Source organism: Danio aesculapii, chromosome 6, assembly GCF_903798145.1.
Source record: "Danio aesculapii chromosome 6, fDanAes4.1, whole genome shotgun sequence".
Classification (NCBI taxonomy): Eukaryota; Metazoa; Chordata; class Actinopteri; order Cypriniformes; family Danionidae; genus Danio; species Danio aesculapii.
Genome location: NC_079440.1, coordinates 54,834,333 through 54,849,932, shown reverse-complemented (window position 1 = coordinate 54,849,932; position 15,600 = coordinate 54,834,333). Strand labels below are relative to the sequence as shown.

Below are 15,600 nucleotides of genomic sequence, written 5' to 3'. Positions count from 1 at the left end.
GACATCAGATGGTTCGCCATCCCAGGGAAAGAGCGGTGGTTGGAAGCCCAGGACGCACTGGAATGGCGTGAGTCCGGTGGAGGGTTGCCGCAGTGAATTTGGGCATATTCTGCCCAGCCCAAATACTGGCTCCAGGAGTTCTGGTGACCACTGCAGAAGGTCCTCAGGAACCGTCCCACCTCCTGAATCTTCCTCTCTGTCTGCCCGTTGGTTTGGGGATGATATCCAGAAGAGAGGCTGACGGCCACACCTAGGAGCTTGAAGAAGGCTTTCCATAGACGTGAGATGAACTGTGGACCTCTGTCCGACACAATATCTTCTGGAATACCAAATGACCTGAAGACTTGATTAAAGATATTGTCGGCAGTTTCAAAGGCTGTGGGAAGACCTTTCAGAGGGATTAGTTTGACAAACTTTGAGAATCTATCTACTATGACTAGAATACAGGTATTACCTTCTGACGAAGGGAGGTCAGTGATAAAGTCCACTCCTAGGTGTGACCAGGGACGGTTCGGAATCGGCAAGGGATGGAGCTTTCCAGCGGGTAGATGACGTGGGCTCTTGGATTGGGCACAGTCCTTACAGCCCTGAACATATTGCCTCACATCCCTTGCCATGTTTGGCCACCAGAATCGTTGGGATACTAGCGAGAGAGTATTGTTGATCCCTGGATGTCCAGTGCCTAGCGAGGTATGTAAGGAGTGGATCAGATCTACCCGGTGTTCAGGTGGTATGAACTGCCGATGAGGAGGGCATCCCGGCGGAGCAGGAGCTTCCGGAGTGGCAACGACTGGAGGAGCGTTCCAGGTGATCGGACAAATGGAGATGTGTTCGGGAAGAATCTTCGTTGGGAGTTCTTCATGATCGTGATGCTCGTGTAAACGAGAGAGAGCGTCTGCTCTTAGATTCTTGGGTCCTGGACGATAGGAAATGGAGAAATCAAAACGTGAGAAGAAAAGTGACCATCTGGCTTGACGTGGACATAGTCTCTTGGCCTCTTTGATGTACTGGAGGTTTTTGTGATCTGTGATCACCTGGAACGGATGTTTGGCTCCCTCCAACCAGTGACGCCACTCCTCCAAGGCTAGCTTGATTGCTAGAAGCTCCCTGTCTCCTATGCTGTAATTCTGCTCCGCCGGGCTCAACTTCCGAGAGAAATAGGCACAGGGATGCAGTCGGGGCGGTGTATCATGATGTTGAGATAATACTGCCCCGACGCCGGTGGTGGATGCGTCCACTTCCACCACGAAAGGAAGATTTGGGTCAGGATGAGTCAGGAGTGGGGCCCTTGTGAACTCCTTCTTAAGAAGGCGGAAGGCTGCGGCTGCTTCTTTGGTCCACTCCAGTCCTTTGGGTTTACCCTTGAGGAGATTAGTGAGAGGTGATGTAATCCTGCTGTAGTCCTTGATAAATCGTCTATAAAAGTTAGCAAACCCAAGAAACCTCTGGAGCTCCTTAATGGAAGTGGGTTCTGACCAGGATAGAACAGCCTCAATTTTCTTCCCATCCATACGTATACCGGTTTGGTCAATGATGTATCCCAGGAAATGAATCGACTTCTGGTGGAATGAGCATTTCTCCGCTTTGAGGTAGAGGTGATGTTCTCTCAATGTGTGTAGGACCTCCGCAACGTGTTGGCGATGTTCGGCCTCACTCCGGGAGTAAATGAGGATGTCATCTATGTACACTATTACACAGTGGTGAAGAAACTCCCGGAGGACTTCATGAATGAAGTTTTGGAATACGGAGGGGGCGTTGACCAGACCGTAAGGCATGACCTCATATTCATAGTGGCCAGTAGGGGTCACGAATGCTGTCTTCCATTGGTCCCCCTCACGTATTCTTATCAGATTATACGCGCTGCGGAGGTCCAATTTAGTGAAGACTTTAGCTTCTCGGAGCTGTTCCAAAGCGGCTGGTACCAGAGGAAGGGGATATCGGTATTTTACTGTACCGTTATTTAGGACCCTGTAGTCGATGCATGGACGCAGCCCTCCGTCCTTCTTGGCCACAAAGAAGAAGCTTGAGGCGGCTGGTGATTTTGAGTGACGTATGTACCCCTGACTCAGAGCCTCCCTTATGTAATCTTCCATTGCCTGATTCTCTGGAAGCGAGAGCGGGTAGATCCTACCTCTTGGCAACTGGGCATCTGGAACTAGGTCGATCGCGCAGTCCCATGGCCGATGCGGCGGTAGCTGGGAAGCTCTCTTGGGGCAGAAGACATCATGAAAGGAGCTGTACTCCTTAGGAATGTGGATAGACTGCTTCTCAGGAGGGCTCTCGACCGATGTTGCAAACAAAGAAATGGGGTTCCGACCTTGAAGAGGGAGATTTGGAAAACAGGCAGGTGTACATCCAGATCCCCATTTCTTTATCTCTCCTGTGCCCCAAGAGATGATGGGATCGTGCTTCACCAGCCACGGGCGCCCTAGAATGATGTCCATATTTGCACCCTCCAGAACCAGAAATTGAATCCTCTCTTGATGTAACACCCCCACTTGAAGAAGGATGTCTTCGCATTGTCGATGGATACGGGTCGAAGATCGAGTGCACTGGGTTATCGGTTGTATCTGGTATATATGCGAGGACGCCTCAGTACGGAGGTGGAGTTGACGACAGAGGGATTGGGAGATGAAGTTCCCTGCTGACCCGGAGTCGATGAGGGCTGTGACAAGGAGAGAAATAGAGGCAGTAGTTATTTGTACGGTGGTAGTAAGTGGTTTACATTGTTCAATATTCGTACTGAATACACTCACTGAAGTCCGAATGGGACGAAGGGGACACTCCATACGGGTGTGTCCACTGACACCGCAGTATAGACACAGACCCCGGGTCAGCCTCCTCTGTCGTTCCGCTGATGTCAGTCTTCCAGACTCTATTATCATGGGTTCTGGTTCTGGAGAGGCTGTTGACTCAGGCGATTGGAGGAGTGCAGACGAGGGGGTGATGGTGTCCTGTTGATAGGAACGAAGACGATCGGAACATCGGAGAGAATGTTGGATGAATCTCTCCAGACCCATTGTATCATCTAATGTGGCCAGTTGGATTCGGAGAGTGGGTTCCAAGCCGAGCCGGTACGTGGTCAACAACGATCTCTCATTCCATCCACTTGCAGCTGCTAGAGTGCGAAACCGGAGAGCATATTCCTGTGTAGATAGAGTACCTTGCTTTAGATGATACAGCTGCTCTCCAGCGGCTACTTCCCCATCAGAACGTCCAAACACCTCTTTGAAATACTCCGTGAAGGTAGTGATGGAATTCATGACCGGCCCGGCTTGGTTCCAGATCGTCTCAGCCCATTTAAGTGCAGGTCCAGAGAGTAGAGATACGATGTAGGCGATCTTTGACTTATCTGTGGGATATAGAGAAGGTTGCATTTCGAATATGAGGGAACATTGTAACAGAAAACCATTGCACTCCCCCGCTCCGCCTGAGTAGGGCGCTGGTCGGGCCATGGGACTGGAAGGAAGGGCCGAAGAAGAAACTGTGGAGGCGGAAGTGCTCGGTGCTGGTGGTGCGTTGGAAAGTGGAGCTGGTGGCTGTAGAATCCGCTTCAACTGGTCCACCAGCTCTTGAAAGTGATCGGGGGTGCTCATGTTGTCGTCGTTATGGGTCCGGGCTTCTGTTATGAAGCGGACAGGAGACAGAGGTAAGGAAACGTTAGGGTGTTTATTGAATGACAACAAGGAGCACATGAAGGATAGCCAGGAGGATCAGGAATGATGTTGGGGTCTTCTCCTCCGTGGCTGGGTAACAGGAATACACGAGGATGGACAGCACACACCAGATACAGCTGACAGAGGATGACACAGACTTGGAAGGACTGGAAGACAGGACGATACGGGAGGACCAGGAAGACTAGGGAGGAATACAAAGAGAACAGGTAAGTAAATCGTTTGTTTAGCTGAGGATGACTACGCTGAGTGGTCGCTCAGTTGTCCGCTTTCGTCGAGACGAGCCCGGACAATGAGCGACTGGAGTGCTGTGCTTTTATCTGGTGCTCGTGAATGTGATGCAGCTGTGTGCTCATTAGAAGTCAGGTGATGGTGATCTTCGTGAGTGGGGATCGTGAGAGCCTGACCAATCCGTGACAAATAACAACAATAATAATAATAATAATAATAACAATAATAATAACAATAATAGCAATAATAATAACAATAATACTAACAATAATAATAATAATAATAATAATAATAATAATAACAATAACAATAATAATAATAAAAATAATAACAACAACAACAACAACAACAACAACAACAACAACAACAATAAAACAATAACATTAATAACAATAACAATAATAACAACAACAATAATAACAGTAACAATAATAATAATAACAATAACAATAACAACAATAACAATAATAATAATAACAATAATAATAATAATAATAATAATAATAATAACAACAATAATAATAATAATAATAATAATAATAATAATAATAACAATAACAACAACAATAATAATAATAACAATAATAGCAATAATAATAACAATAATACTAACAATAATAATAATAACAATAATAATAACAATAATAGCAATAATAATAACAATAATACTAACAATAATAATAATAATAATAATAATAATAATAATAATAACAACAACAATAATAATAACAATAATAATAATAATAATAATAATAATAATAATAATAGTAATAATAATAATAATAATAATTAATGACAGACAGAATGAAGTGACAAGATAAGCAGTGATGTGATACCTGCCCAGGAAATCATCATGATCGGGATCTTTATCAAACACTTCCACCTCTAGCTCCTGACCAGGCACCTCATGAACGACAACCTGACAGACACACATGCATGAAACACTGAAAACACACCACACACACACACACAGCATGGCTAGACAGAGACAGTATGTGGCGGAAATGATTTGAACCGAAAGACAGACATGTTGATATATCAATATTATGAACACAAATATTCACCTAAAGTGCCCCTATTAAGCTTTACAGATGTTATCTTACGCTGTTTGTCAGTAACTGTTTCCATTTACCTATTTTCATGCACATTTTGGAATACAGCATTAAAAAATGCTTAGGTGAGAGCAGATCATTGAACTGTTTCAGGAAAAAGAAGAGCTGATGTTTTTTGACTTGGTATGGATGTAAACATTGTAGAAGAATGTTTAAAACAATAGGGGCACTTTAACTTAAGTCTTATTATCATTTTAACACCCACCTCATAAACTTCACCCCATTTGGGACTGAGTGTGTTGTCCAGATGACGGGATTTGAAGGTTTGTGGGCCGACTCGGACAATGGCGTATGGGTCAGACATGCCGGCCATCACACCCTTCACATAATTATCCTTCGCAGCCAGATTATCAGCCTCCAGCAGGTGAATACGCACAACTCCCTGAAAGATTGAAGGAAAGAGAACTAACGTTAACTTGGAAAGTGATGTTTTAGATGCTCTTAGTTTGCTTCCACATTTAAAATAAGAGGACTATTTCTTCCTGCATTGAAAATGTAGAACAAAAACCAAGCATGACTCTAACAATGCAAAAGTTGTGTTGCTTTAACCCTTGGGTTCTGTTGGGGATGTTTTCATCCACTCTGGGGTGATTTTGAGTCTTAATTTGGCCTTAATTTTCTCTGTGTTTCAGCTAGCAGAATTATTTTTAGTGACAAATCTTATTTTGACACATATCTTGAGAAAATGCTTCGACTTTTTACAAAAACTCAACGCTACACTCTGGCCAAATTGACTACCTTTTTGTAATGTTCAGGATGAAAACATCCACTAAATGAAAGTGCTGTAAAAACGCATCAGATTAATATTTGTTTCTAATTTCTTTGCATAAATCTGTTAATCAACCTCAGTCCTGATCAAAACTACTAAATTGTTAAGAAAATCACAGGATTTTAACTCTTTAAATGCCAAATTCATAAATGATGTCACTGATTTGGTAAAGGAAACACACAAAATGACGTATTTTCAATATAAAAAGTAATTGTGGACTGGATTTTTTTAAAACCTTATATCAAAGTCTTGAACATGTGAAACAACATTGCCTTTGATGCATTGTTTTTAATTAATTTTCTTTTCTTTTTTTCTCTATATTACTGTTGGTGGCTGTTTTTGCCCCATTGACTTCTATTATAACCACATTTTTTTGATTACAAAACCATGACACCATATAATCATGCATTTTTGATTGTTGGTGATCCTGTTGGGAAGAGGTCAAATTTGTAATATTTACTGTTGATCATAAGTTGGCACCATTAACCCTTTGGATAGGACTGTGCAAAAACAAGCTTAGCTTCTGAATTTTATATGGAACATAACAACAAACTAAAGTGTGTTAGTGTATGTGTGTCTGTGAGTGTGTGAGAGTGACCTTTATGGACTTGCCTTGATGTGTCTGAGGAAATCAAAATATGCATCGCAGCTCTCAGAACTACATGGAGTAAATAAAAACAAAGACTGTGTATTTATGCACCATCAAATGTGGGTATAATGGAAGTTAATGGGGCAAAAACAGGCACCAACAGTAAATTAGGGAGAAAAAATTAAAATCTAACAATGCATCAAAGACAATATTGCTTCACATCTCCAAGACTGTGATAAAAGATAAAATATAATCCAGTGCACAACATACATTTTATATTGAAAATACGTCATTTTGTGTGTTTTTTTTTCATAAAATCAGTGACATCATTTATGAATATGGCAATTAAAGAGTTAAAATCCTGTAATTTATAAAAACATTAAGCAGTTTTGATCAGGACTGGGGTTGATTAACAGATTTAAGCAAAAAAAAGGAGTATTCATCTGAAGCATTTTTACAGCAGTTTAATTCAGTGGATGTTTTCATCTCGAACATAACAAAAGATTGTAAATATGAACACTGCACAAGAGTTAAGCTTATGTCTGTCAAATGAATAAATGTACATCCAAACATCTGAATTTGCATCTACACATTACAACTGAATCGTCTGATATTGGCAACACCAATAGCATTGGGCAACACCAGGATTGGGCACTAATTGGGCAACTGGGCACTGACTGGGCAACACCAGGAATGAAGCAATCACAGCCATGATCATGGTGTCAGAAAGGTCAGAAAGGTTTTTTTAAAATAACATTTTTTGGAAGAAAGAAAATTTAAAGACAATAAATGAATCAAAAGTGACAGTATTATAAGGAATAAATCCTGTTCTTAGGAATCTTATATGAATATGAAGATTATGCAAATGTTGTGGCAGCACAACTTTTTTTCGACATTGATAATAATCAGAAATAATTATTGGGAACCAAATCAGTATATTATAATGCTTTCTGAAGGATCATGAGACACTAAAGGCTAATGATGCTAAAAAAGTATCTTTTGGATCAAGGAAATGAATGAGATTTTACATTAGATTACACTACAAAACTATTTCAATGTTTTGCAACTACCTTTACAATTAAATAAATGCAGCACTGGCAAGCCTTACAGACTTTTCAAATGCTAAAAATACAAAAGGATAGTATACATGTCAATAAGTCATTTATTTGATCGTTTATATCATTGTATGGAGATTCTAAAGTATATGGGCATCTATAAAGGTCTCTGTGTTTCGTTCCTTGTATTCATCATGTTGTGGGGATCAAATGTCTCAACAATAGTAGCAATACCAATAAATTTTGTTTGACCCTATGAGGAAAAAGGCAACTAAATCACACAGAATTGAGTATTGAGAAAATCTAAAAATACAGATTGTTTTCTGTAAGCATTGGTTTTAGAGTAGGAGGACAAAACATACAGACTATGCAATATGAATATCATTCCGTCTATGGGAAGTTGGGCTTTTTTAATTATTTATTTAGTGCAGAATCCACATCTAATGGATATTTCATAGCAAGATCAATACAGTTAAAACACATTACATAATAATAATAATAATGACGACAACTCCATAAAATCAAATAAGACGTGCCCATAAAAACTTGTGTTTGTGTATGTACACTACCTGACAAAAGTCTTGTTGTCAATCCTATTTGCTGTCAAACAACAAATAATAACTTGACTTCTAGTTGGTCATTTAGAAAAGTGACAAAAGGTAGATTGCGCAAATGAATGATCTGTTGAACTGCATCCCAATAATCACAAACACTGCAGAAGACCTATTGGAACCCACATGGACCCAGGATTCTCACGGCAATCAGTCAAGTTTGGTGAAGGAAAAATCATGGTTTGGAGTTACATTCATTATGGGTCGTGTGAGACATCTGCAGAGTGAATAGCAGCATCAACAGCCTGAGGTATCAAAACATTTGTGCTGCCAAATGTCAAAGAAGGTCAAGGTGCTCCAGGATTGGCCAGACCAGTCACCAGAAATGAACATTATTGAGCATGTCTGGGGTAAGATGGAGGAGGAGGCATTGAAGATGAATCCACAGAATCTTGATGAACTCTGGGAGTCCTGCAAGCTTTCTTTGCCATTCCAGATGACTTTATTAATAAGTGATTTGAGTCATTGCAGAGATGTATGGATGCAGTCCTCCAAGCTCATGGGAGTCATACACAATATTAATTCATTTTTCACTGCACCATGACTTTATATTCTATACTGTACATTATTTCTGTTAAGTGACAAGACTTTAGTCTAATCAAAGTCAGACCTTACTGTCCTAATTAAATAATAAATAATCAAGGCATAACAATATTTTATTTAGGTAAAATAAGTATAATCTAAAGGCCTTTGCCTTTCATATAAGCCACTTCTGATACCAAATGATCAACTAGAAGTCAAGTTATTATTTGTCGTTCCTAAAACTTGGATAGGCAACAAGACTTGTCAGGTAGTGTATGTGTGTACTAGTTTTTATATCCCAGTAGGGACTTAAACCTAAATGCACACAAACTCCTTGAGAATCGAGCTCCCCATGGGTAAATATGCTTATCACACATAGTTAAGTATTTTGAAAATGTAAAAGTGCTGATTGTTTACTGTGAGGTTTAGGATTAGAAGTAGGGATACAGAATATATTGTTTGCATAGAAGAAACATTATTACGTCTTTGCGAGTCCCCACTGGGATATAGAAACAAGTGTTAAATGTGTGCGTGTTCGTGTGTGTTACCCTGGGCAAAGGGCACCGCAGCTGAGCCACAGGCAGGTCTGCCACTAGAGGAACTGTGAGGCGATTGGGCAACACCAGGAATGAAGCAATCGCATCCATGATCATGGTGTCGGACATCACACTGAGGAAAAGCACGAAGCAGATTCAGCCAGAAAGACAAACACTACAAATAAGCTCAGCGGACAGTGAGTGCACTGAACTGAATAATATGGCTTTTGTATCTCTGATGACTGAAACTCACTTGAGCCCTGGAATGTCCAGCAGGTTGGTCAAACCGGTCCAGTTAATGGTCAGTTTCTAAAAATAAAGATACAAATACAAACAATAATAATAATAATAATAAAATACAATTCTAACAAAATTAGTACTCCTATTTGGCTACTAATGTTATATTAGCCAGTGAAAAACATGTGAAAATGCTCAGTTATCTGGATTTACTATGTGTGCATTTGTGTAAAATGGTTCATATTTGTTTTATTCTTCTATAAAGATCTGGTAACATTCCTTGAAGTTGTTCAAAATAAAGATGGACTTAACTTATTGAATACAAGGGCTATTCCACCAAATATTGACTTTTAACTATTTTAAAGTTAAAACAGTACCGTTGATTTATCTAAAAGTGAAAATGTCTGTTTTTGTCCTTTTGACCAACTCTCATTTTATGCCATAAATGGCATTGTTATTTTAATATACACTCACTGGCCACTTTATTAGGTACACCTGTCCAACAGTTCATTAATGCAAATTTCTAATTAGCCAATCACATGGCAGCAACTCAATGCATTTAGGCATGTAGACATGGTCAAGACGATCTTTTGCAGTTCAAACCGAGCATCAGAATGGGGAAGATAGTGATTTAAATGACTTTTGACGTGTCATTGTCGTTGGTGCCAGAAGGGCTGGTCTGAGTATTTCAGAAACTGCTGATCTACTGGGATTTTCACACACAACCATCTCTAGGGTTTACAGAGAATGGTCAGAAAAAAACTAAATATCAAGTGGGTGGCAGTTCTGTGGGCGCAAATGCCTTGTTGATGCCAGAGGAGAATAGCCAGACTGGTTCCAGCTGATAGAAAGGCAACAGTAACTCGAATAACCACTCATTACAACCAAGGTCTGCAGAAGAGCATCTCTCAACGCACACGCGTCCAACTTTGCGGCGGATATGCTAAACAGCAGAAGACCACACCGGGTCAGCTAAGTGTCAGGAAACTGAGGCTACGATTCACACAGACTCACCAAAACTGGACAATAGAAGATTGGAAAAACGTTTCCTGGTCTGATGAGTCTTGATTTCTGCTTTGACATTTGGACGGTAGGGTCAGAATTTGGTGTCAACAACATGAAAGCATGGATCTATCCTGCCTTGTATCAACGGTTCAGGCTGGTGGTGGTGGTGTAATGGTGTGGGGGACATTTTCTTGACACAGTTTGGATCCATTAGTACCAATTGAGCATTGTGTGAACGTCACAGCCTACCTGAGTGTTGTTGCTGACCATGTCCATCCAGCAGGATAACTCACCATGTCATAAAGCACAAACCATCTGGTACTCATCAACTGGTTTCTTGAACATACAGTTCACTGTATTCAAATGGCCTCCACAGTCACCAGATTTCAATCCAATAGAGCACCTTTGGGATGTAGTGGAACGGGATGTGCAGCAGACAAATGTGCAGCAACTGTGTGATGCTATCACATCAATATGGACCAAAATCTCTGAGGAATATTTCCAGTAGCTTGTTGAATCTATGCCATGAACGATTAAGGCAGTTCAGAAGGCAAAAGTAAGGTGTACCCAATAAAGTGGCCGGTGATTGTTTAGAAGAAATATTATTAGTACTGTGCAGAATAAAACTTTTTTTAAGTTTAAACTTTACTTACTATTTATTCAACTTCAAGATGTTACAAACCTTTATGAGTTTGTTGAACACAGAAGAAGATGTTTTGAAAATGTTAGAAACCTGTAACCATTGACTTCAATAATAGGAAAATCAAATGGAAGTCAATGGTTACAGGTTTCCAACATCTTTTAAAATGACTTTTTAGTGATCATCAGAAGAAAGAAACTCATAAAGGTTTGAAACAAGTAAAAGGAGAGTGAATAATGCCAGAATTTTCCTTTTTGGGTGAAGTAACCATTTACATATCTACATTATTTGAAATTTCTGTATAAATTTGTACAATGTGACTTATACATCAAAATGATTTTTTAATTCTCTCTCAACATCACAATTTTGACATGGTGACTTCATTTCTGTACTTCTAGTATAAGATTTCAATTTATTTAATGATTCTTTTTTTTTTGTTTATGTTTATTTAAAAAATGTAGTTATTTTTAATTTTAATAAATGCCAGTTTGAGAAATCTGCTGCCGCTATAACTTGGAATCTACAGTCAACTCAAGAACTATGGAGGCAAAAAAAAGTATGAACTATGGAAAAAAAGATTAACAGAACCATTAATTCATTAATATTCCTTCAGCTTAGTCTCTATTTCAGAGGTCGCCACAGAGTAATGAACCGCTAACTATTCCAGCATATGTTTTACGCAGCAGATGCCCCTCCAGCCGCAACCCAGTACTGGGAAACACACATACATTCTCACATTCACACACACTCACAGCGCATGTCTTTGGATTGTAGGGGAAACCGGAGCACCCGTAGGACACCCATGCCAACATGGGGAGAACATGCAAACTCCACACAGAAATACCTACTGGACCAGCTGGGACTTGAACCAGCCACCTTCTTGCTGTGAGGCAACAGTACTAACTACTAAGCCACCATGTCACCATTTGACAAAACCACTGAAGAATATTTTTTTCCTCATGAAGCTTGAAACTCACAGGTCTCTGAATGAAGAACATGGTCACAGCACCTACGATTGGGACGTCACCGATCAGCGGCTCCAAAATCACACGCATCATTCCATGAAGCTGAGAAAACGGAAACAGAATAAAACATTTCCTGATCAGCATTTCATTTCCTCACTGGCACAGCATATCAGATCTGCTGCCGCAATGCAGAATCTCACCTGTATTCCCTTCACACCAGCTTTGCAGAAATACCTCTTCACCTCCACGTTTATCTCCACATCCCCAACATAACTGGAGAACAGATGGCGGAGAGGAAACATTAGGCTGTTTTTAACTCTTCACAAATTAATGAAACATCCAAAAGGAACAGATCGACCAAGAAATGAAAATTCTGTCATCGTTTGCTTGCTCTAAACCTGAGCTTCTGTCTTCTGTTGAACACAAGTAAGATATAATAGATGACAATGTTGAAAACTGGTCGCCTTTACTTGCATGGTAATCTGATTCCTACTAAGGATGTCAATGTCTGCTGATTTCCAACATTCTTGAGATTTCTTCCTTTGTATTAAACATGAAAAAGAAATTCATAAAGGTTTGGAACCATTTGAGGGTATGCGCATTTTCGTTTTTAGTTAAACCTTTAAGAGCTGCAATGGCCTTAAAGGGGGCCTACTATGCCTATAGTAAGACCTACTGTATATTAAGTCTCTGAGTGTGTATGTGAAGTTTCAGCTCAAAAAAAAACATAAACAATGTTTTATAACTCTTTGAAACTGCCCCTTTTAGAATTTTGGCCCGTTTCCACTGAGTGGTACGGTACGCTACGGTTCGGATTGGTACGCTTTTATGGCCGTTTCCACTGTCAAAAGGCATACCGAACCGAACCGTACTGTACCACTTTTTCAGCACCCTTTTGAAAGGGTACCAAACACGAGAAAGGGTACTAAAAGGCGGAGCTAGACACACAGCTTAACGCTATTGGTTTACAGAGATTTGTCATTCGCTTACACAACAAGCCAGAATGAAAACAAAAACCCGCCATGTTTAAAATACAAAGCGAGAGATTACAGCAGAATTATATATACATATAATAAGGAGCCATGGTCGACCCGGGCTCAAACAAACCTTGTCGTTGTCTTGATGAACAGCCACAATGCTAAGAAGAGCAGATTTACCCTGTGCTCCATAGTTTTTACAAGCCAGTCTGAGGCGCGAGCGGTTTTGCGCTCTTGCTTGCGCTCGCAGCGCGTCTAATGTTATATCTGAAATAACAAACTTCTTGAGCTGATGATAATGACGTGCGCTTGATTATTGACGTGCTTTTGAAACTTGATCCTGTCAGACACTGACAAACGCGAGAGTGAAGCGCAAAAAAAGGAGCACATTATTTTTTCAGCAAACGTGAACAAACTGTCTTGTTTAACTGTTATCTTCACCTTTTGGACTAATATGAACTCAGAAAGATGGAATTGCTCTCTAACAGAGGCTATATGTGCTGCTGAAGATTAAGTACACAGATGAGAGGTCTGCTCTGACTGTGGGCTATATTTCCTGTTGTTTTTAAACCTAAATAAGCACTAAATGTATGCTGTGTGTAGTTTATCAGTATTTGGTAACACATCGGAATATGATGTTGACTGAAACTTTCTGTCATACACCATGCCCACCAAAAGGGTTCCCTTGGTAGCGGAAACGCAAGTCTGATAAAGGTGACCCGTACCGACCCGAACTGTACCGAATCCGTACTGTACCAGTCAATGGACACGAGCCATTAGATTCAAGTTGTGCCATTTTGGTGACCGTCGCTTTAAATTTAAATAAGATTGTGCTCTTTTCAAAAGAGGGTGGAGCTACAAACAGCTATGCTTTAGCATACAAAACAGGACTAACGTTATATCTCTGTGAAAAGCTGAAAATGTCAAACAGAAGTGTCTCAGTAGAAGGCAGTCTATGGAGATTATGGCATTCATTTGTGCATGCAGAACTTCACATTTATAATCCTCTTAGTGGCTGACATTATCTTCAGCCGGTGAAAACTTGAATGGGGTGTTCACACCAGACGTGACTTGTGTGAACAAATCCCGCTCCTTTTGTAAACAGACGCATGAACATTCTGAGTTAACTTGCTTAATTCGCGTGTCAAATTCGATTAACTCTCTGGTCAAATTCACTTGACACCAGATGCAGATTTGCGGCATCTGCGGGGCCTCTGTCTGTCCGGCGACTCAAGTTTTGTAGCTAAATGGCTAACATGGATTTTATTTATTGAGAGAGTAGCTGTGCTTTATGAAGGCTGAAAAACAGCATAGATTCACTCAGCAGCATGTCTTGAGTCCACTAGATTCATTCAAAGGTGCCCTCAGTTCATCAACTCCTCTAGAAACTATACCTGGATGATAGAAGCATTCAGCAGTGCTTCCGACTGAGCCGAGCCCAGTTTGATGAACTGTTGTCCAGTGTCAGCAGGAGGACTTCCGCTGGGGACACCAACGACAGGCACTATGTCATAATCACGCCCCTACCAGAGCAAGTTCCTGATTGGTTAACGCAGTGCGAATGTCCTCTGAAGCTCAGATTATATAACTTGAGTGATTCGCGCAATCGAACCCGCAAAATGCTTAATTTGCGCGAATAGCACCACTATTTTGTCTATTAGTGTCTTTGCATTGACCTAACATGTAAAAAATCATCCGGTCTGGTGTGAACGTCCCATAATGGCGGACGACTGCTTCTATATCAGGGCTGTTTTTGCTAATGAGGGAGAGATTGTTACTAATGGGTGGGGCTTTTCCCTTCTGATGACACGTACACAGGGAGAATGTCAATCAAAGTGTTTCTGCAGACTAATTAATTATTTTTTATCATTAGAGACTGGTTATATTCACACACTGCTGCCACACAACTGTGTTTGAACCGCTTATGAAAGTAATTTTTGCATAATAGGCCCCCTTTAATCATTGTGCTACATTGTGCATAATTACATTATCCACACAATTTTTTTCTTAAAACATTTGATAGTCATTTCTGGTGAAATATGAACGCAATACTGATTATACAGTGCTATTTAAATCACTCCTAAAAGACAAGTCATGCATTATAAGGAAAGTATAATTCATGCATTATAAGGAAATTCACAAATGATTGCAAGTCACAAACGTATCAGTTCCAAATGAGTAAAAAGATGCATCCGTCACCTGATGTAAACGTCAAGCAGAATTTGACCCTTATCGTTTTCAGTATGAGCCTTCACGCCGACCACTTTCATTGGCTGAAAAATAGAGAACATTTATGTTGCAACTAAATGTAAAAAACTGTAATATCTGGCAAATCAGCTGTTTATGCAACCCAGGCTCATTCTGAAAATGTACCCCTATATACATTTCTGGAGAGTGCCAAATACGTCCCAGGAACTATGCTTTTTTTTTGCAGTTTTTGTTTTCGTGAATCCACCAGAGGCCGCTGTGTACGCTTTTCAGAATTCAATTTTCTCTCGCGAGTGCCATTCGTGCCTGCTGTTCTCATGCAAATCCACCAGAGGCCGCTGCCCACTGACTGACCCACCCTCCTCCTTCCCTAAACCCAACTGATAGCGTTTTCAAAAGCACAGATTGACCTGCCAACCCACTTCCCTAAACACACCCGATAGTGTTTTCAAAAGCAATCCAGAAAAAG

At 40.4% G+C, this 15,600-nt stretch overlaps 1 protein-coding gene across 2 annotated transcripts in view; it reads right to left on the bottom strand.

Moving 5' to 3' along the window:
• The window catches only part of esyt1b (extended synaptotagmin-like protein 1b), a 91,221-nt gene that overhangs the window by 62,330 nt on the left and 13,291 nt on the right, over window positions 1-15,600 (bottom strand). For both annotated transcript variants that reach the window (XM_056460542.1, XM_056460543.1), the window contains exons 4-10: window positions 15,123-15,196; window positions 12,147-12,219; window positions 11,959-12,048; window positions 9,353-9,408; window positions 9,112-9,232; window positions 5,223-5,399; window positions 4,742-4,824 (exon numbers count right to left, since the gene is read on the bottom strand). In XM_056460542.1, the coding sequence (XP_056316517.1) occupies window positions 4,742-4,824; window positions 5,223-5,399; window positions 9,112-9,232; window positions 9,353-9,408; window positions 11,959-12,048; window positions 12,147-12,219; window positions 15,123-15,196 (674 nt within the window). The remainder of the gene's footprint in view (window positions 1-4,741; window positions 4,825-5,222; window positions 5,400-9,111; window positions 9,233-9,352; window positions 9,409-11,958; window positions 12,049-12,146; window positions 12,220-15,122; window positions 15,197-15,600) is intronic.